Raw genomic sequence first — 22736 nt, 5'->3', positions numbered from 1 at the left:
TTAGGGTGAGGCCACAGTTTGCTTCCTGCATGGTTGTATGTGTCTGTTCTGAGTCTGAGGGTTTAGACAGAGTTTGTTTTGCCTTTTTTTCCTCCTTTCACATTGCCCAATTATCTTCTGTTATAGTGGGGTACCTGCTGTTGTTGACTTTGCTGCAATGCGTGATGCTGTGAAGAAACTTGGTGGGGATCCTGAAAAAATCAATCCTATCTGTCCGGCTGACTTAGTGATAGATCACTCCATCCAGGTTGATTTTAACAGGCGGTAAGGATACAAAACATCTATTAGTTCTTAATGTTAGTAAGCTGGTAATGTAATTGTTGATATTCTGTGCATTTGAACTACATTGTAGAACCTGAGAAGTGATGAAGTTAAAGCAGTGCATTGACTGCTATGAAGAAAATAGAAATTTTACTCTTTCTGTAGTGCCTTTCTCAGCAGCGCAAGCCTGGACTGAATGTTAATAGAAACAGGCTCAGTCCAGACCTGTAGTGATCAAAGTTTTCCATAATAATACTACATTGTTATTAGTTGTTCAAAAATAGCTTTTTTCCACTTGCACTTTTTGACCTTGTGGGGCTTCCTGGAAAGGATAGGCTAGACTGTCTCTTTCCTTCCTTATTTGTGTAAGAGTAGACCTGAGCTGCCCTGACTCAGCTGTTTGCTGATTCTCTGCCTCCACAGGAAAGAGCACAAGATATTGATTAGTATGACTGCTATAAGTATAGGAAAGAAGTACAATGCAAGCTGATTCTGAAAGTGCTACAGGCAGACAAATATTCACTAGACTTGCAGCTAAATCTGAGACCTCTACAGAGGGGTTCCTTTTACCCTAATATGTAAACGTGAGCCTACCCAAATACTCCTTGAGGCAGATCCTGCCACTGCATGTTTCCTTGTGATTTCCTTCTGCGTACCAGACTTCTGATGTTTGTTAGTCTGCAGTTGCCTTGCCTGCATAAATGCTCTGTATTTATTGTCCTCTGTAAGAGATACTTTTGAAGCAGAGCTCAAAAAAATTTCAAGTAGAAATTACAGAATGCAACGGACATTTTAGCACTGCCAATATTTCAAGGGCTCTGCTGAATAAAAATACTGAGCTTCTGAGCAGAGATGTAACACAGAACTTGTTTCAGAGCAGAATGTTGACGGAAAGTTTGTAAATGTAACCTTTTTCTTCCTTTCTGTTTCATAACTGATGGGAGAAAAAAGGCCAAAAAATTTTGACATGCACTCCAGTCAAAAATAAACTCCCCTTAAGTTTTTGTAGAGGTGTTATTGTGAATCCTAACATTTTAAAGTTTGTAACTGACATCTGTATCATTTTTATTAGATCCTTGGGAAGTAGTGCAATTTTTTTTTCTACTTTCACACTGTTTTGATCATTTTTTTTTCTGTCTGTTTTAATAACTTTCATTTTATCAGTCATATACAGGACTTGGATATCCTTTTTTCTAATAGTTACTTTTTTGTCCCAGCCTTCTTTTAATTCTACTAGGACCTTGTATGTGTGTAGAGAACATTGGCCAGTCCTGTGCTTTAGTTCTTTCAAACTCTTCAGCCCTAGGTTAGAGAGCTGGTGTAAGTGGAAACTTTGTTAACCCTTTCTGTCTTAAACCACAGGGGTAGCTATTGCTTAATTTAAGCTGCAAGGTAGTTGTGTTCCAGTTTTCTGCTTTTCTGATTTCCTTGTATTTTTTGAGGCCTTGAGAACTTCACACTGCTCTAGTGTGTTATCTATGTTTTCCCAAAATACAAGTTTCAAGCCAGCCATCTGTATGATATGCAGACTAGTGCTCAGATTTAAACTAAACTTCTTGAATAATACAAGCAACATTGATTACCTTTGTTTTGCTGCTGTGATGACATTAAAAGCTGAGATTGATCAGCATTAAAATTAGCTAATAACTCTTCTCTCACCATTTGGGCATATTTGACCACACATAAGTGTCAGGTGAACCCTTTTGATTGTGACAGATGATTATTTTCATTTTCAGATCAGACAGCTTGCAAAAGAATCAGGATTTGGAATTTGAAAGGAACAAAGAAAGGTTTGAGTTCTTAAAGGTACTGAACTAGTTAATCTTATTTGCATGACCAAAGATGGAACAAACATAAATTTGTCCAGTGCTCACATGTGTTAAAAATGTTTGACTCTATTTTTTTGTTTCAGTGGGGCTCTCAGGCTTTTAAAAACATGAGGATTATTCCTCCAGGCTCTGGGATCATCCACCAAGTCAACCTGGAATACTTAGCAAGAGTGGTGATGGATCAGGATGGCTACTACTATCCCGACAGTGTGGTGGGCACTGACTCACACACCACCATGGTAGATGGCTTGGGAGTACTTGGCTGGGGTATGTGCAGTAGCTCTCAGTGAATAGTCTGGTGGCTGATCAGTATTCTTTAGAACAGTCTGTATGCTTCAAAATTATAGAAACGTAGAATAGCTTGGGTTAGGAATGGACCTCAAGGATCCTACCCAATTCCATGAGCAGGGAATGACCTGTACCTTTGAGTATAGTAAACTTTCTTTCCTGTAAAACAACTTTTCTGCCTTTGATTGATAACCAGTAGTTAAAATATATTTCACAAACAGCACACCAATGTTCTGTGCCATGTCAGGGTTTTTTTTTTTCTTTATTTATTCATGACATGGTTAAGTCATTAAATGAAATTTCTACACGCTTACTGTGAAAGTTTCATCAGAGTGAGGTACTTAGATTTATCTCATATGTCATCTGATGGCTGAGGATCAAGTCTAAAAGTATGAAACTGAAGCTTAACCTTGCAGAGAAAAACAACCAAAAAGCAAAACTGCCTTGCAAAAACTGAAGAAGACAAATATCTGTTCGTAGAAGTCTCAGTCCTGTTTTACTTTCTGCCTTCTCTCACCTTAAATCAAGTCACCATAAAATACTTATCTCATGGGTTTATTTGACTCTTTTGTGTCTTTCGGATGGTCTGATGATTTAGTTCTATTGCTTCCAGGTGTTGGTGGCATTGAAGCAGAAGCAGTGATGTTGGGCCAACCGATCAGCATGGTGCTTCCAGAAGTGGTTGGCTATAAACTGCTAGGAAACCCTCAGCCATTGGTAACATCCACTGACATAGTGCTCACCATTACCAAGGTAATGAACAGCTCTCTGCTGATACCTAAAGGCCTGTTTAATTCCTCATGTTGTAGGCCCATTTTGGAACAGCAGTATTTGTACAAAGTGCTCGATTCTTTATTATCTCAAAATAAACAGAAGGGCTCTCTTTTGAAGGTCACACTTAAAATGAAGCAATATAGAAGCTGAAAACAGTAGGTATTGCAGTTTGAGTTCTTTGATTTACGGGCATTTTGCTCACATGCTCGTAATGTATTTATTCACTCTGTGGCTTGTGACTGAATTCAGAGTATTAACTGAGTCAGCAGTAGTGTTGAGTTGAAGCTCAGCAATCTGGTAGATATGTTCATCATGCATTAATGGCTCTAGAGAGAACCTCCAGCTGGGGAAAGTTAATTTTTTTTTTGAGCTGATCCAAATGTTGTATATTTTCAGACATTTGATTTGTTTGATTTGTGTTTTTGTTCCCCTGTCTGCAAGAATTCACTGGCAAAAAAGTGCATACTCTTTTCTCCACAGAGAGTCAAATTAAGATAAATTTGTGTCTATCTTCAAATAACTGTGTTTACGCGTGAGAGGAAGACTGTGTTCAGAAGGGACAGTGTATGCCTGCGTTTTATCTTCTTGGGACTTTACAGCTCTGTGTCCTTGTTTTTCTAATATAGCTTGCTACATATAATTTCCTGCTTTAAAATGTGTATAGAATTTTTATAGAAGTCTCTTGGTACCTGTTGATGATGCAGTCACTGTATTTTTTATAACAGCACCTTCGCCAAGTTGGAGTTGTGGGTAAATTTGTGGAGTTTTTTGGTCCTGGTGTAGCCCAGCTGTCAATTGCTGACCGAGCCACCATTGCCAATATGTGTCCAGAGTATGGAGCAACAGCCGCCTATTTCCCAGTGGATGATATTAGCATTGGATACCTGGTGCAAACAGGTTAGTTACAAGAAGAGACATGAATTAAAGGTGTAGAAGCCTAAAGTATACATGGTGAAGCCTTTTAAGCTTGAATCTTTTATCATTTGTTTTTATCATGTATTTGATTACTCAGCTTGTTTCTTGCTTTTAGTGTTAGTACCTATAATGAGGAAGAACAAAATTTTAGGTTGTCTTGTAACTGTCAGCTTAGCCCTCCTTGAACATGAGCTGTCCAGATTACAGAAGCAGGAACCTAAACTGCTTTTGTTCTGCAAAAGCCACTGTCTGCTCAATTTCTTTGTTTCTAGTGAGTCCCTAGTACATGTGTTGAAAGAGTCCTTTCGTGCACAGTGTAGTGTGAACAGTATGAAATAGTCTGCTTTACTTTCTGTCACGTTGTACTTTCTCAGGTCCACTTGTGGTTTTTTTTTTTTTGTTTTTTCTCCTTTAATCTGGCTTTTGCTATAGGCCGTGATAAAGAGAAAGTTCTGTGCACTAAAAAGTACCTTGAGGCTGTGGGAATGCTGAGAGATTTCAAGAACTCCTCTCAGGATCCAGACTTCTCACAGGTTAGAAATTACTGTCTTTTCACTCCTTTTTTTTTTTTTTTCTTTTTTATGCTTTGCCATATTTTAATGATTGTTGTCTCTTTTTTAAAGAAACTGAAACTAATAAAGGTACTCTTTCTGTTCCTTTGACATTATCTGTACAGCTGTCTTATTCCACTGAGTTCGGAATTAAGCCAGCTAGCTCAGTCTCCAGATACGATAATTTGATCATCAGTATAGACTAACTGTCTGCTGAACTCTAGCTACTGCAGATTGTGTGACTGGATTAATGTATTTTTAAGAACTCTGGTCCAGAAATTAGCAGAGCTTTTAAAGATAATTCAGATGTATTCTCTGTAGGCCTTGTCTCATTTTTTCCCTTTTTACGTTCAGCAATGTATTTTACTGCATGATAAGGACAGTTAGAAGCTTCGTTTGCTAACTGCATACCAGACAATCTGTTTTCTGTGCAACAAAATCGAGATCACGGTCTGTATCTAGGCAACTCTAAGATTAGTTCCAGTTTTGTAACTTATGGTCAGTTTTGCATGCTTATAAAAAAAATAAATAAATAAAAATAGAACGAAACATTATAAAAACAAAGTTGAAACATGGGTGGGGAATAAGAAACTATGATAATTTCTTGTGTTTCCTAATAGGCTCTGAATATTTTCCCTAGGGTGCACATAAATAGCCTGTTCTGGTTTATGCCAGTATCAGAATTTCTCCACAGCATTGTTTTCTGAAAAGGATCCTGCTGCTAGTATGTGAAAGGACAGAATTTTTTACACCATCAGCATTGTTCAGATAATTGTGACACATTGAGTTTTCAATGATTGGGAGCCACACCTGGGAGCTAGCAGGGTCTCAGTGTAGAACTGTGCCTTCTCTTCTGATCTTTCCCATCTCATATACCTCTCCTAATTTCTACAGATATAAAAATGTGCAGGCTTCTCTGCTGAATGAATGCTAAGATCACCTTTGACTTGACTGGCTTCTGCTTGTCATAAGTGCTGAATCCCTCTCTGCTATTCTTACTGAATAGGTTGTTGAGTTGGATCTTCATACTGTTGTGCCTTGCTGCAGTGGACCAAAAAGACCCCAGGACAAAGTTGCTGTGTCAGATATGAAGAAAGACTTCGAAACTTGTCTGGGAGCAAAGGTGACTGGGAACATATGTGTGTACAACCTAATACATGCTTCTAAAATAGTTTAGGAACTACATTCTGGGGTTGACTAGTTTGTTCCTTGCTTTTCTGTTGAAAATTGAGTGAAAGTATATGACTGGTGTTTTGATTCAGTATAGAAAATGATGTCAGTGTTCCTTTTGAATGTTCTTTCACCTGAAGCTGTTGCAATCCTATTGAAGTAGAATTCCTTCTGATTTTAGACCAGTCTTAAACCTAACACAGGTTCAGTGTGTGATAGGGATCTCTTAAACAAAAAAAAAAGCTGCATTGGGTTATTTTTGTAGTCTGGATCATGTAGCTGCTGTACTAACCTGTGTGATGACTGGCCAGCTCAACATCAGAGCTTTCAAAGTGTGTTAAGACTTGAGCTCTACAAGGTAGTTTTGCATACACTACTCAAGCTAGATTCAGCAGTTCAAAGCTACTTGTGTCTCTTTGTCTCTTTGACATCGATGTGGATGACAGAAAAAAAGACATCTGGAGAATTAAATATTTCTCTCTACATCATACAATGAAAAATGGTCATTGAAAGAAAAACAAGATTTTAGTTCAAGTTATTATGCCTAGACTTGTAAGCTTATAAAATAAGTTTGAGTCTTTACTTGTACAAGGTTATCAGGGAGGGATATCATATCAATAACTCTACCTGCTAAAACAGCAGTGCAGACCTTTAATGATTTAAATCAAGAAGTTTAAACTGCAGTGATTGTTACATATTTATAATTGCATTAAAGGACCTTATCCTTCCAAATCTCAAAACTTACTGCTTTATGCTGCAAATGGTATATTCCTGCTTTTTATCAGTTGTCAGACTTTTGCCTCTCAAATCATCCTGTAACATATATTTGCATTTGTTGTTATTCACTGGTTAAGTCTTACGTATTAGGGCTAAAATCTCAGAATAAGACTGTATAGCAAGACTGTCTTGGGGAATCTTTGCTTTGCAATATGTGATCAGGAATCCAGACCAAGTAGGTCAGAAGCATCTGAGCAAACTAAAGGGGGATAAATTTATGCAGGAGGAAAACACAAATACTTTTGCTTTGAAAGTTATCTGTTTTACCAGTTAAAAAGAGAATGGGATATAGAGCCATAGAAATTATCTTTGCCCACCACTTTTACCAAATATGCAAACCTCCACCACCAATGCGAGCAGTGGTGTGACTGCTGACACTTCTCATCCATGAAGTCTGCAGCTGATTTCCAGTCAAAATATTGACATTAGAGGGATCTTTTTTGATTCTTTCTTTTTCATCTTACAGCAAGGTTTCAAGGGATTCCAGATTGCTCCAGATCGACACAACAGTGTAATCAAGTTTAACTTTGAGGGCTGTGACTTCGAGCTGGGTCATGGTTCGGTAGTGATTGCTGCCATTACAAGCTGTACTAATACCAGTAACCCCTCAGTCATGTTGGGAGCAGGTAAGTATATCTGCATGATTTTATGCGCAGTAGTCTTTCTATGTCTCTGGCTGTGTTCTGTGAAGACAAAGACAATGCTAACTCTGTTTTCATCATTTGGCAAACTAGAATTGAGATTAGTCCCTAAGGAGTAACAGAAATGTGGGTTGAAGTTAAGTGTATTTTTCCTGCACTATTTTCTCTCCAGGTCAAACTGGAGCTGAATTAACCAGCACCTTTGACACCTGATTAGATGTACAAAATCTGCTCTGTAGTTCTGTGATTGGAGCTGGGGAGGGGCTTCTGAAAGAAAGGGTCAGTGAAGAAGGGTCTGTTAGCTTAAATCTGGAGGTGCTCTTATCTATCAACAGTGTATGAAGTGTATGCTTAGCTATCTGAACAAGTGTCTGAGGGCAGGTAGGGACAAGTAAATGAGGAAAAATGTGTTCTGGAATTTCTGTCTTCCAGAGCCTTGTCATTTTCACATGAACTGTATCCAAGAAGTGGTCATAAGTGGACTTTGTTTCTCCCACTCTCTTGCTTATCACCAAATACTATAATATAATACAATTGGTGCGAATATGAATAGATAAAAGTTGAGCTAAGATAGCTGTACCAAACAAGCTCCCTTATACATTTGTCTGTCAGTAAGATGCAGCTCATGTTTCAGCAATGTATTGTATCTTTAAGGTGATCTTCAGATGTTTTGAAGTGATTGGACGTATCCCATTGTAGCTATCAGCAATGCCATAGTAAAACTCATGGTTGATAGCAGTTGAAAGGGTTCATAAGGGAAACTGTCTCTTGAAATTAATAGTATTTGGTTGTTGTTGTTATTAATTTGTACATCTCTACTGCTAAGAATCTAGAACTTAACTCTTACAGAAAGTCATCCAGTTGATGTTAGAACCATTACTTCTGCTTCCTCTTGAGAGGTGTAACATAAATTCAAGCTGCTATTTCACCATCAAGTAAATTAATGAAAGCATGATTAAAAGGACATGGCAGCTGAAGCCATTTCATTTGCAGAACCATTAAATAAATAGAGAAATAAAAGGTCATGATGACACTGAGAAGGTTTATTACTCACACATATTATTTCTAGAACTGTGAATTAGTAAGTTAGGAACCTGTATTGGTGTGTCTGTCCCCACTGTTTTTACTGAGGCACAAGATCATTACCTGTATCTGCCCTGTTGGAGCTGCAGGTGCAAGTTGAGTAGTGCTGGGTTGCCCAGGGCTACCATGCAGGTGTCCTAAGAATGGCAGCTGCCCACATTGCAAAGGATTGATTATGGAAATACAGGGTGGCCCAGGAGCCTGCAGCTCTGTTGCTTGTGGGATCTGGAGAAGCTCCAATGGTGGTGAGCCAGCTGTAAAACTGGGTGCTATGAAAGACAGAGCGTTGTGTGGTGGAGGAGCAGAAATGGTACCCAAAGTCTGGCTGCTATTTGGTGGTAGCAGGGTGGGGGCCAAAGGCTGGTACTTTTCCCTCCCTGCTGCAGCAGCATGGTCTGGTGGCGTTGGAGAAGTGCTCTTTGGGGCTCAGGTGGTGGCTTTCTTCCTTTTCTGCCAGCAGCAGGCTCCTCTTCTGCTCTGCTGCTGCTCCCCTATGGGCTGGGTACCTAGGCTGCTGGTTTGTGTTCAGAAATCTCTGCAAGGCAGGTGCAGCCAGAGCCTGTTTCTACTGGGTAACTCTTGGTTTGCATTGTTCAAGTAGCTGTGGATAATCTCTCTTGAAGCACAGTTACAGTAGAAGAGTAACTAAAAAAATGCAAAGGGGAAGAGCTGCTGTCATTTTGAGGTTGAAAGACAGGAAGATACAGGAAGTAAGACTTTAAATTGCTAGAGACTAGTGTTGTTATTAGAATGTATGTTGGTCAGTCTAATGCTACACCTTAGGCTGACTAAAAAAAGATATGTTGCAGCTATATGTAAATAGAATAATCATATTCTTATTTATCTTTGATATATTTGATACAACTCAAATATTTTTTATCTGTATTTCTACTACTCAGCAATGCTAGCTACCTTAAAGATACCTGAAGTGCCTGAAAACAACTAGAAAGAAAGATCAGAATGTTTTCTGTCGTCCTCATCTTCTATGTTGCCAGGGCTTATGTTATTGGGCTCTCCATCCCTTCCACCGGAATACTGTGGGAGTCGGTTCATTTTGGAGCAACTGAAGTACCTTCCTATGAGCAGCAAGTGCTTCTTCCCCTGTTGGAAATTCAGGAAGTGAGGAAGGCCTTTTGCAGTCACACTTTATTTTGGTGAATCTGTGCAGATTAAATCAATGAATCAAAATTTCTTGGTTTCAGTCTGAAAAACTCTCAAAGGTCCTTTCCTACCCAGTACTTAAACCTTAAACATTTATTCATAGATTACAGCACAGTAAATAAGTAAGACTATCCAGTGGTCTTAAATTGGTCACTCTCAACCAGTACCCAGAGATTCTGTGGAAAGCTGATGGCTGAGAAGATACTTTATTTGTCAGAGCTCTCCTTGGAAGAAACATGAGGTAAACATTTGTTTTCATCTGCAAGAATTTGTGATTTGTTTTCTTCCATCTTCAGCTCTCCAGCAGCATCACAAGTGGTCTCTCCTTCTTGCACCTTTGAGAGGAACAGTGTTAATGTTTCCTGGTTCACTTGCCCTTAATGGGACAACTGGATCAGATCCATCTGGATAATGTTCACAGTTGTTGAGCTGTGTTTCTTTCTTCTGAGGGTTGAGAAGCGGGTTTCCTTCAGGCAGACTATCTTTACTCAGTTTTTTTCCTTTAGTTCTAGGTGGGTGTATCCCTCAGTTGTTCCACCAGTGTAGTATAGTTTCCTCAAGCCTTTGGCTTCCAGGCTAATGGTGTGCATCTTACTCCTCTTTGCTGTGGCAAGGAGATTCTGGTCTTTCAGCCTAATTAGCTTGCTAGCTCAAAACGTTTAATGCACTAAAGTGTCTGCAAATACTGTCGAGTTAGTATTCTGAATGCATTCAGTACAGTGTAATACACAGCACCTTGAAAAAATGCAGTACCAAGGATCTCAACATATTCACTCAGATTCACTAGGAGCTGTAACTTTTGCTGCCTTACTCTTTGGCTTTGTCAAGCAGGGAAAGATCAGTTCTCTCAGTCTCTGGTAACTGTTTATACACTACCTTGTTGAAAACCGTCAGGAAAGATGATAATTCCTTATTCAAAGTGGAGTTTGAAATTAAATAAACATACAGCGCTACAAGAAATCCAAAATATGGGTAGTTCTTTCAATCTACAGAAGTATATCCTATCCTATGGGAGGGCTGTATATCTGTAGGGACAATGTGCATGTCCTGTAGTAGCCTTCACAGCCTACTCTGACTTTGAAAAAGCATTGGATTAGGATTTCTCAGAGTAATTTAAGTTTCTGTCATTTTGTTGCCTGGTTTGGAGTTTGATTTTTGCCTTCTTTTCAGAGCTGGTATTTTCAGGAAAGCAGAAGCCGGTGCTTTCAGAGGGGTTGTCAGCCTCTCAGGCCTTAGGACGATCATCTGTTCATGGTTACTGAGCATCCAAGACCTCCAGTTTACAACAGTGATCTCTGACAGTGAGGTGGCCTCAGCAATTTCAAGAATGGGGTTGTTTTTTTTTTGATATAGGATCTACTGTTAGGCCTGCAAACGTAACAGTCTGTGCCTTCTCACAAAATAAGAGGAGGTCACCAGGACATGTCTAGCAGAATGTCAAACAGCTGACAAAAAACAAGCTAGTGCAATGATAATCTTTCTGCTGGAGCTCATGTTGTATCAAAGCAGATACAACAAAGGTGTGTGAGGAAAAACCTTTCCATTTAAAAGTCTTACTGTCCTGGTAAGGAGATGGAGAGGGTTTGTTTTCTGAACATTCCTCTGTATGTGAACTACTAATTTAAATAGAAGAAGGTCAGAATAAATATGTTTCTGGCAACATGTCGATTCCGCTAGATCATCTCTATGCACATTGCAAATAAGAGCTGGTAAAATAGCACTCTGTTAACAAATTATTATGAGAACCAGATGCTGCGCTTAGAAGCAATTTGTATGTGTGCACCGAAAGGTTGGTTGTTAATTTAGCACTAAACTTCCAGAGGTAGGAAGGTAACAGTCCTTCATTGTGTTTTTGGTGAGATGTTTGTCTTATGGCTAGTGTTTGTTTACCATTTGAGTTCTGAATGTCTGCATGCTGCCCCCATCTGTGTGTGTTTTGTTGAAGGTAATTTCCTGTGACGTTTTAATGAAACAGAAATTGCAGACTGGATTTATAGTTCCACAGTGCACTTGCACTCTAGCTGGTTACCCTGGAATGAGTGCTGTAGTCTCTGCTTTCCAGCTATTTAATTATGCTGCTATTAGCCTGTTGATCAAACTATTCACTTCCAGGAAAAACTGGAACTATCCTTTGCATTTTTCAGGATTGCTTGCCAAGAAAGCTGTTGAAGCTGGTTTGACTGTGAAGCCTTACATTAAAACTAGCCTGTCCCCAGGAAGTGGCGTTGTCACTTACTATCTGAGAGAGAGTGGAGTCATGAGTTACCTTTCTCAGCTAGGGTGAGTTTTTTTTCTTACTGTTGTCCAGTGCTTAACTGTAAGCACTGCCAAGTGTTGCAGTGGAATAACTCTTTATCTGTACAGATTAAAAGATATGGCAGATGCGCTACAACATGCTCCTGCATGAATTAATGCATTGCTGTTGCACTGGCTGACTTAGTGCCAAGTGGGGGAAAGGGCTTGCTGCCTTTCTGAAGACTCATGTTCCTCTGCAGGAAAATAGATTCTTTTTCAAGAATAAATGTTTTAAAATAGCAATGTTTTAAAATGGCAATATGTTGTTGTTTATCTTGCTAGATAACAGCAGCTCTTTGCTCTGTATACATGGAGCATCACTGCAATAATAAAGTAATCTTCTTAAAAATGCTGTTTTCAGCAGTAGTGGATTTGTTAAAAAGTATGTCTTCTGAAAGTAAGCCTTACCAGTCATTAAGGAGTTAAACACCTAGCTCCAAAATAGTTTTTTAATTCCTTGATGATTTTCATGTTCTGTCTAGGTTTGATGTAGTGGGTTATGGCTGTATGACTTGTATTGGCAATAGTGGACCCCTGCCAGACTCTGTTGTTGAAGCCATTATACAGGTATGCATCAGTCAGATTTTCATGTGCATCTAACATAGGTAAGTTATTCTCTGTGCAGTATTGAGCTAAACCTTGTCAGGTGTGTATGAAGTAAATGCAGTTCATTTTCTGTGGGAGGTACTTGGGGATCATCTGGAAGGAGACAGTTCTTTGTCCTCTTATTGATGTTGCAGCATGATGCAACTCTGCAAACATGCTTCACCATCTTTCTTGTTTCAAACCCTTGCAGGGAGACCTCGTAGCAGTGGGTGTTTTGTCTGGCAACAGGAACTTTGAAGGGCGTGTGCATCCCAACACCCGTGCTAACTACCTAGCCTCTCCACCACTAGTGATAGCCTACGCCATTGCAGGAACTGTCCGGATTGACTTTGAGAAAGAGCCTTTGGGTAAGACATTATGGAATGCTTCTTCTCATACCTTATAAATGGAAGTAATTGGAATTAAGCTTTTAGGAAACGTTTACCCCAAGCAGGTACTTGAAGTGTGTGAGTACATCTGAGATATTAAGCATGCAATAGTCAGACAACAAGTAAAAATGTAAAAACAGAGTCTGTGTTGGAGGAAGGGGAAAGCTATGTTTGCCCTATATTCTAATTCTGTGGGAGATGTTTTGGTTATATATGGGTGGTGGTTTTTCATCAGCAGCCTGATCTAGTAGACTTTCTTTGAGTAGGCAGTTCAACTAGGCAACCCTTTAAAGATCTTTTCTAACCTAAATTATTGTACAAATATTCTGAAAGACCAGTAGAAATCACAAAAGTAGGCATGTGTACAGGCATCAAGTTCACGAGGTTATTGTCTGTCAGGCTCCTGTAGTTGAATAAGGGTGTTTCTTGTGAGTTTTTGTAGGGTTAGAAGGAACACACAACTGAAGGGTGCAATATACACTTCTGTTTATTTTTCTTAATGAAATATGTATGTAGTAGGTATAACATTGTCAATTTATACAGGAATAAATGCTTCAGGGAAGAAGATTTTCCTGAAAGACATCTGGCCAACACGAGATGAGATACAGGCTGTTGAGCGTCAGTTTGTTATTCCTGGGATGTTCAAGGAGGTCTACCAAAAAATAGAGGTAAACTAATTCTCAGGGAAGTGGTTTCATTTATATGCTGTGCTATCTTTTGCAGAAATCAAATCTGTTGCTTGTGGAAACTTAGAAATGGAATGTTTATGTGTTTTTCAGACAGTAAATGAATCTTGGAATGCCTTAGATGCTCCCTCAGACAAGCTGTATACTTGGAATCCAAAGTCAACATATATCAAGTCCCCACCTTTCTTTGATGGTCTGGTAAGTGTGCGTTTCTCCTTAGAAACAACTGTTTGTCCTTAGTAGCAACTGTGACTAATCTGGAGGATGAAGCAGAAGCACACCAAGGGTCCTGAAAGCATCTATGATAGCCTGCTGAGACTTCATTTCTGAGATGTTATCATCACACTTATTGTATTCACTTCAGTACAAAGGCACAAGCAAATCTAAAAAATTGCAGGAATTCTCTATTGCTTCAAGGTTTTTGAAAATTCCCCTTTCTTGTTAAGATGGGGTAGTCTTAAGTAGTATCAAAGCAAATGAAAGAATAGGAAAGGAGGCCATAGATCTTCTTGCCTGCATTTTGCACTAAGTAATTCAGAACTCAGATGCAGCTTCAGCACCGTTTAAAAGAAAATGCAAATTTCAGTGTGTAAAGATATCCAGGAATCGTGGATTTTCCTGTGTTCATGCATGTGCTGTTGAAGCCCTCAGCTAACTTTTTTGCCTCATCTATTTTATACATACACATGTTTGCTGACAGGCAGTCAGGACATCATACTTGGTTTAAGAACGTCTATGTCTCCCATACAATTTTTTTCTTTATCCTGACTTACATGAGAAGAGAAGCTCTATTTTGCAGATTTTTTCTGTGTATTGTGTCTTTTTGAGAAAGGTAAGGGAATTGCGTGTCATTTTAAAGTCATGTTCTTTGTACTTGTGGTGGCTTAGACTTTGGCTCTGCAGACGCCCAAAACTATAGAAGATGCTTATGTCCTGTTGAATTTTGGAGATTCTGTGACAACGGACCACATATCTCCAGCTGGGAATATAGCAAGGAATAGTCCTGCAGCCCGTTATTTGACCAGCAGAGGGTAAGCAGTACATCCTTGTTCCTGTTACAAACTGGAAACAAGCCACAGTTACTATACCATGTTATGGGTATGCTATTAGCTGTCTGTTCATAGACACTTGTATACTTTGGGTGGTACCTGGAGAATGTGTAAAATAAGAGGGGGAAGCATTCCTGTGTTGTTTCAGCATTTGACACGGGTTCTAAAAGCTTGTGTAGGGTATGCAGATCTATTCGACTTGAGAACTGAAGATATTTGTATGGAAGACGATGGCTCAGACTAGTTTTTTTTAGAAAGTCAATTCATAAATAAAGGAATGAGTTATTTTGTCCCCTATCAAAGCAGAATGGCCATAGTCCTTGGGGCCAGAAACTGGTTCTACATTCATTTATAGCATGTACAGCAATTTCATATAGCTAGGGTATCATGAACTACAGAAGTTTAGGTTTCAGTGCAGCTGCAATGACTGGCAGAGCTATTGTGTTCAGCCCATAAGCATCTGTAAACTGTTCTTTTGCTATGGACAGCCTGTCAGTTCAGTACTGTGGATTCAATTTAAGACAAATCCAGGCCTTACTGAATCTCCCTGTTCACTCTTCACATGTAATATGATGTTTATTGGCTGGTTTAGCTCTTCTGGCAAATTCTGTGGAGTTCTGAGGAACAGTTCTGACAGTTTGGAATTAAGTATTTTCATTAGATTTAATAAATTTGGAGAGAAAATTGATTAAAACTGTACGGTCTACTGATGATTAATGCTTTTGGATTCTTTGGCCCACTTGGAAATCTTAGCTCCATTCTGAATGTAGTCCAGTATAAACAGTTCCATTTTATGTCATGTTATTGTGATCTTTTTTTTTTCTTTACTGACTAGGATGGAGTCTCCCTTCATTCCCACATCCATATTTTCGAACAAAATTTTTCTCCCTCAGTTATAACTTCCAGCAAACTCTCTCTTTGCCTTACAGGTATTGATCACAGTGATGTCTTTATCTTGTTTCTAGATGTTGTGGTAATATAAATAACTGTCATGAATTTCAGTAGTCAGCTGTTAAGTGAAGCTGAGAAAAGCTGTTTCACAGTTCGTAAGAAAGGATCTTATTGCTTCTTCTGACCCAACACAGCTGTATCTCTGCATCACTGTCAGATATGTTTTTTAGGGCACAGGATGAGAATACCAGTAAAGCTGCTTTCTGTGTCCAGGCTAAGTAGGCAGACTTCTATTCTTTTTTTCTTCTTTAAATAACTGTAGAAACACCAGAGAACTGGGTGCTGCTTCCATGGTGAGAGCAATCCATAGCTGCCTCAGGGACAGTTGCTCATGACTGTATTTACACCAACGCTGTCTTGTTTTTCTTTTCCATTAATAGCTTGACTCCTCGAGAGTTCAATTCCTATGGTTCTCGCAGAGGGAATGATGCTGTCATGGCCAGAGGAACATTTGCAAACATTCGTCTGGTGAACAAATTTATTGATAAACAGGGACCTCAGACTGTCCATTTCCCTTCAGGAGAAACAGTAAGTATACTCACTGCTTTAAAAAGAGGCTCCTTGGTAGTAGGTTGGATTAGCATTGGCTTTCCTTCTTACAGCTTAAGTCATTTACTCCAGTGCCTCGTAAGTAAAGATAATGTGGGGACAAGAAGAAAACACAATTTTCTCATTTCCACCCACAGTAGTATATAATGTGTTTGATATTTTCATTGCAGCTGGACGTGTTTGATGCTGCAGAAAGATACAAGCAGGCTGGACATCCTTTGATTGTGCTGGCTGGGAAGGAATATGGTGCAGGAAGCTCAAGAGACTGGGCAGCCAAAGGGCCGTTCCTCCTGGTAAGTAACTAAAGTAAAACTAGGAGGAGGGTAATACTGAGAAGTTCATTCATGTTTTTTTCCTTCAGGAAGAGTAGCTTACAACACTGTCCTAGGTAGCTTATTCTCATTCTTGATATCAGAAGCTATTCTGAAGTATAAGCTGAGTCCAAGTGCCATAGTAGATTTGCAAATATATTTAAATATTCATATAGCCCATTCAGGCAGGAAAATGTGACGGAACTTCAGCTAGCTTTCCATACACCAGAAAGGCCATTTTCTTTAGTCTTGCATCATACAGCTCAATAAACCTTGGGTATGCTTTAGGCTTCTTTCTTCATCTTGCTTATCAGAGAAGATATAAAGTGTATTAAGTGGAGTATTAGTGAACTTGAAATTTATCATTGCTTCCCCATGAAGGTTTCAGGAATTCCTATCAGTACTGTTATAGGATCATGGTATAAATCCAGGCACAGTGGAGTATCTGTCTTGTTCTGTATCCTGTCCTGCATTATTCAGCAGACTTTTCAAAGAGATTCAAGTTTTCTTGGTATGCAATTTTTACATGCAGTGTTGCTGTGCATTTTTAAACAACGTGTTAATAGGGTTAGTGTTTAGGATTTCATTTGCCCAAGGTTTTAAAATTACTATTGTAATGGTGAATTTTTTGTAAACTGTATTTGCACGTAGACATGTAAAGATCAATAACACTGCACCCTGGAACATGTAGGATAGGAGGAGAATCCTGAAGTAGCAAAAATTACAAGAATAATGGCAGGTACTCTACATATATCACAAAGAAGTCTACAAAAACATACAGGAAATTTACACAGCATTCCCAAAAAAGTGCTTGTACTTTTTTGACAATCTTTTTTTTTTAAGATGTTTGAAAGTTGACATATAATCAAGTTATAGTGGTCAGTCCACTGAGCAGCAGTACCTAGCTAGCAGTAGTTGGTAAATGAAAGGTGGAGACCTCAAACATACCGTTTTTATTCCTATGAGAACAGAAAGTCTATGCTGAGCTATGTGGATAAGTATAACCCATCGTGTACTTCCCAGGGCGTCAAGGCTGTGCTTGCTGAAAGCTATGAGAGAATTCATCGGAGCAACCTTGTAGGGATGGGAGTGATTCCTCTGCAATATTTACCTGGGGAGGATGCGAGGACTTTAGGACTGACTGGAAGAGAACGCTACACAATTGTAATTCCTGAAAATCTAAAACCACAGATGAATATCCAGATCAAGGTATGAAATGCCTGAGGGCTGCCATGGTTTCTCTTGAATTAACTGTCTCTTCAATCACTGTCTTTTCCAGTAATCTCTCTTTTCAGGAAGGCAAAACAATTGAGGGCAGGGGATCAGGCTAGGTGACCTTTTGATGTTCTTTCCAATCCCTGACACTGTTATTCTGAAAAAGCAGTAACTCTGAAAGAGCAACGATGGGAGATAAAAGCAGCATTCCCAAACTGCTTCATTCAGCACAAAGCAGTCCTGTGTCCTTGGGTAGCCTACAACTGCTGTCTATGTAGGCCTAATTAATGTCCTGAAATGGGGAAAGCATAGATCCCAGTGTGTTCAACAGTTCTTTGTAAAGTAACTGATGAAAACAGCTTTCAGCATAACTGATGTAGTTTGATTCACTTCCTGCTCCTGTCTTTCTGCTTTTCTCCTTCCCATGCAGAGCTCCAGTGAATGCTAATACAGTTAGTTTTGCTGCTGTAGCTAAGCCAGGAGAATGACTACTCGTAAAAACATTAACAGTTACTATAACTGCTTGATTGAGTGGTCAGCTTACATGCCACTAGGCTTGTGTTGACCTTAAATCTGTTAGAGACAGTAAGTGCAGTGCAAGGAGTCTCCATATTCTGCTTATTATGGCTTGTTTCAAGCCAACTTGCTCTGAGGCAGTTGGCTGTGGTCTGGTGTGGCACCTTGTCTTAAAATAATAACATACTGGTGTCCAGTTGCTGTTCATTTGAGCTGTGAAGATTAGAAAACTATCATAGTAGCCTGTATCTTACTGTCATGTGGTTAGTTCTACTGATTGAACAACTTTCTTTGACCTCAACAGCTGGATACTGGGAAAACCTTTCACGCCATCATGAGGTTTGACACTGACGTGGAGCTCACTTACTTCCACAATGGCGGCATTCTGAACTACATGATTCGTAAGATGGCATCGTAATCTAAAGTACTGAGCACAGCCTTGCAGGTCCAGGCCTGCTTCTGTTGAGCACGACAAAACTAATCAGTAATAATGAAGTCAGAAGAGTGAACCATGAAGTGAACAGTGGTTTGTTGGATTTTTTTTTGTTTGTTTGTTTCTTCTTTTTCTTCTTTTAAACAAGCCTTTTGGAAGGCTTGCTGACCATGCTGAATGATTCTGTGTATCAGGAAACTCGTCACTGTTTTGCCCATTTATAAAACAACTTGTTATTAGTTTTGAACGGCAATTGAAAGTTGCAGTTGGCTTGACTTACCTTAGAACATTCTGCAAAAGTCATTAAAATACTGACAGAATCTGTGGAACTATTGAAGATCGTATGCTGGTTATATGTATTTGTGCCATTTCCTTTGACTGCTAAGTTCTGTTCTGCGTTATATTAGTGGTCCGGAAACTAACGGACAGTATATGTTTAATTTCTATTCCTTCCTGATTATCTGATATTGACTTCCTTTCTTATTCAGTTGTGAGCAGATTCTGAATCTAATACTGAAATTAATCATCTAGCTGTTTGTTAATTCAAAAGAAAATGTGAACTCTGTTCCTTTAAAATCTAAGCCTTTGTGAAAAGGTGGACCTCTGGGGATAACATTTCTAATGGATAAAATTAAACTTATTTTCAAGGAGTTCAATGTGTTGTTTCGTGTTATCCTAGGTACTAAGATATAGAAGAAAGCTTCGGATTTATTTCCTCATTGTCCCTACTGGAGCAGGACCCCACCAATTGTAGCCTGTCATGTTTTAATTCTCACTTGCTTCTCTGAATAATCAACATGAGACAGGGTGGCAATGAAAACTGTCCAACACCAACAGTCTTCTGTAGCTCAGCATGATACTGCTGATCTAATGCCTTCCCCTGTTTTGTGTCCTCAAGAAAATAATTTACCACACTTTCAAGATCTACATCAGCAAGTTTATGACACTGAGCAACCAGTGATCATAGTAATAGGTCACTGAAGTCATGCCTGTGTACAGTGATAACAAGGTGATAGCACTAACTCTCATTCCTAACTGTATGTAGAGCAACTGCCAAAACAATTAACAGTGGAGAAATTCTTTCAGAGTAATCTCTTTAATACTTGTATTTCCAGCGCTCTTTGCTCCTGCTGTGTTGGGGTGGGGAGCAATGCAATTAGTTTTGGAGGAAATGAAAGGACTTGAGGAGGGGACAGTAATTACATTGTACCTGCAACAGCCTATTGATGACAACAGCACTGCTGAGGCCACACTTGAGGTATGGATATCTCTAGTTATGGACTCCCTGAGAGAAAGAAAGGCTGGGTCTGTTCAGCTTAGGTGTAGGGCCAGCTGTGTGTACAGATACCTAAGGAGAGAGCACACAGAAAATGGATGCAGGCTCTTATTGGTACAGCAACAGGACTGGAAGCAATGGGCACACAGTAAGACACAGGAGGTTCTGTCTGAAGTTCAAGAAACAGTTTCTCATTGAGGGTGACCGCACGCATTCACAGGTTGCCCTGAGGGGTTCTGGGTGCTCCATTGGTGGTGGTATCCAAAAGGCATATGGACAAAGTGCTGAGCATCTTGCTGCAGGTGGGAGCAGAGACGTTGGAGAGGATGACCTCAGGAGATTCCTGCTAACCTCTGCCATTCTGTGAAACATCTTGAGAGCTGTTAATGTGGTCATCATCTTCAGCGCCGTTTGGTAAGAAATATGCAACTTTTGGTTCAAACTGTGGAAAAAATAAATCGGTGACCTGATGACATGCCAGTGTTTTTCAAAGTCTTTGTTCCTAACATTTGTGAAGGGGAGGCATTATCATACTGTAAATCATCCATTCTTCCACGTTTCTTTTCGGAAGCAGCTGTATGAAGAAGTTTACTGGGTTAAAATCAAAGCCCAGAATAAAGGACTCATTGTAGGACTGAATTGCTGACTTCCTGTACTGTGCACACAGCTCTCACAATAAAGGATAGGGACCAGGACAGAACACACAACAGTGCCTAGGAAGTTTATTGCTTTTAATGCCATATGGCAATGTTTAAAAGAAAGCTTGAGATCTCACTGACTGGGATCTTGCTAGCTTAAGCAACTTTTGGAATCTGAGTTGTTTGTTGTTCAAGGTGATTTTTCCTTCAGAGTTAAGTGTTTAAGATTATAATTCTTCTACATAGATACATTACTGCACTATTATTGGGGGCTGGACTTGCTGACCTCTTGAGGTCCCTTCCAACTCCTGCAATTCTGTGGTGAACCATAAAAAGTAACCTGTGCGTCATTTTGGTTCCAGAAACACTGAAGATTAAATGCTTTGAAGTGTACGGATTTAACAGTTTCTTACTTGCTTCTGGATCAACTTCTGTTTTTCTAAGCAAAGACTGAGATGGAGGGAGGGAGAAGGCATTTAAACACTGATATTTAGACTCAAATCTAATTCTGTGCTCTGACAGGAGACCTGCAGAATTTGTATTGGTATCTTGAGTGATATCAAATGCCAACACGTGAGGACAACAGGATAACAGCGTAAATACTACTCACCATCAAAATTGAGCCTTCACCCATCTTACAGGGCACTGCCTTTTCTCCCATGGGGCTAACTAAGGTGAGCAACACGTAGAAAGGTGCATCAGCACTCTCTCAGCTTAAAGGTACTGAAGGAAAATCTTATGCATCACATAGCTTAGAGACAGCAACAACTTGTCTTTAACAATCCGGAGCAAAAATAGTGTGAAAAAGATAGATGTACGGACAAAAACAGTAATATGGCTCTATTCAGACTTCATTTGTTGCCATGGCAGATGTCTTACAGCTCAGTTTCTTTTTTGCACAGCTCTCCCCTCTTGCTCATGCTGTCACAGCAAGTCATTAGATGTTGCTACAGTGGCAGTAAACGGAAATCTGACTTTTGTGCAGTAAGACCAACCTTATCAATCAGTATGTCAAAACGCTGCTTTAACTCTACTGTAACTGCACCACTGTGCATCAGATTCGGTGTCAGTGAAGCTAGTGAGGTTGTGCGACTCAAAAATAACATCCCAAATCCAAAAATGAGAAAATGGAATGGAGTCAAAGTAGAAAACCCATGTAATGGTGGAGTAGGTTTCATAGTTATAACAGATGCATAACAAGATGTCTTGTTAACAGTTCAGACCTGATCCACATTTTGCTGCTGGATGCAACTTCTGTAACGTGTAAGTCTTGGATCTGGACATGACGGGCCCTGTGGCTGAGCTGCACCTCCAGCACAGTGCCTGCTCTAGGAGCTCTCCCATGCACCTGTAGTACTCAAGTACTGACTTCTGTGGAAGGAAGAGCTAGAAACAGCAATATAATATTGAAAAAAAAAATAAAACACAAAAAGTTAAATGGCCAGTGCTTGAAATTAGACCCGCAGTTTTAAATAACCTCCTTCAGACAAGCACGTGTGACTGAACACTTTCAGCAGCTGGGTGGCTGGAGAGTCTTTGTGTTATCAGTAAAGGAATACTTGGTTTTATGCTGTAACTGCAGATTTTTCAGTGTAGTTGCCAATCTCTATCTCCATTTAAAACCTTGGAGCCTGCTTTACATTAAGGTTTACAGCTCTTTTCACACCCTGACCTTTATCCCACCTGATAATAAGTTCATGCTGCTTACTCTTCCCTTTTATGGCTTTGAAAATCAAGTACAGCTGTCAATACATCGCTTCATGTTGCAGAAGCAGAATGGAATACATAACCAGAAGGAGGGAATCTGCTACAGGCACTGGCTTTCAGAAACATCCTTTCCTTTACATTAAACATTACATTGCTCAATACAGAAAGCTGTGTTTGACATCTCCGTTGGGACTTACGCAGCCCAGTGAGATGGTATTTCTGCACAACGAATCACGGGGTCTCTGATCAAACTGTACACAACCAGCGTACAATCAGTGAACAGGAAGGAATTACCTCAAATAGGATCTCAGACTGCTCAGATGTTGGCAGCAAACATGATGAAATCAAGGATTGTTTTGCAAGTTAATGAATCGAATCATGAGTTTCGATTTATACTCAGCAATGGGTATAAAGTTACTTAATGATTCCAGTTTTGCTCTGGGATTGGGTATTTTTACAAGAATTCTAACCTTTAACAGCCTCTATGCCCAGGGGTGTCGATTTTATTAGGCATTCTTCCCCAAACTTTACTTCATTTTCTCAGGGAAGAAGAGCACAAACTCCTCATAGTTAGATGTTCCATCTAAAGATAACTAAGTTCCCTCAAATGACACCTAAAGCAGGATCCTGAGCTCCTGAATTGTTTGCTATTGAAAGTATCTTCCACAGCTGTGCATTCCAGTACT

General features: G+C 39.6%; 1 protein-coding gene across 3 annotated transcripts in view; it reads left to right on the top strand.

The window, feature by feature from the left end:
- ACO1 (aconitase 1) overlaps window positions 1-19079 on the top strand; it is a 35408-nt gene extending 16329 nt beyond the window's left edge. For all 3 annotated transcript variants that reach the window (XM_072360056.1, XM_072360057.1, XM_072360058.1), the window contains exons 4-21: window positions 127-264; window positions 1998-2067; window positions 2174-2357; window positions 2992-3131; window positions 3878-4049; window positions 4500-4600; window positions 5625-5741; window positions 7032-7191; window positions 11595-11730; window positions 12228-12312; window positions 12542-12698; window positions 13263-13387; window positions 13499-13603; window positions 14294-14436; window positions 15786-15933; window positions 16125-16247; window positions 17289-17474; window positions 18301-19079. In XM_072360056.1, coding sequence (XP_072216157.1) covers window positions 127-264; window positions 1998-2067; window positions 2174-2357; window positions 2992-3131; window positions 3878-4049; window positions 4500-4600; window positions 5625-5741; window positions 7032-7191; window positions 11595-11730; window positions 12228-12312; window positions 12542-12698; window positions 13263-13387; window positions 13499-13603; window positions 14294-14436; window positions 15786-15933; window positions 16125-16247; window positions 17289-17474; window positions 18301-18414 — 2404 coding nt within the window. In that variant the 3' untranslated portion in view covers window positions 18415-19079. The remainder of the gene's footprint in view (window positions 1-126; window positions 265-1997; window positions 2068-2173; window positions 2358-2991; window positions 3132-3877; window positions 4050-4499; window positions 4601-5624; window positions 5742-7031; window positions 7192-11594; window positions 11731-12227; window positions 12313-12541; window positions 12699-13262; window positions 13388-13498; window positions 13604-14293; window positions 14437-15785; window positions 15934-16124; window positions 16248-17288; window positions 17475-18300) is intronic.
- The last annotated feature ends 3657 nt before the right edge of the window (window positions 19080-22736 follow it).

This window comes from Excalfactoria chinensis, chromosome Z (genome assembly GCF_039878825.1).
Source record: "Excalfactoria chinensis isolate bCotChi1 chromosome Z, bCotChi1.hap2, whole genome shotgun sequence".
Taxonomy (NCBI): domain Eukaryota; kingdom Metazoa; phylum Chordata; class Aves; order Galliformes; family Phasianidae; genus Excalfactoria; species Excalfactoria chinensis.
The sequence above is the reverse complement of the archived record's forward strand: the minus strand, read 5'-3'. Positions and strand labels throughout refer to the sequence as shown.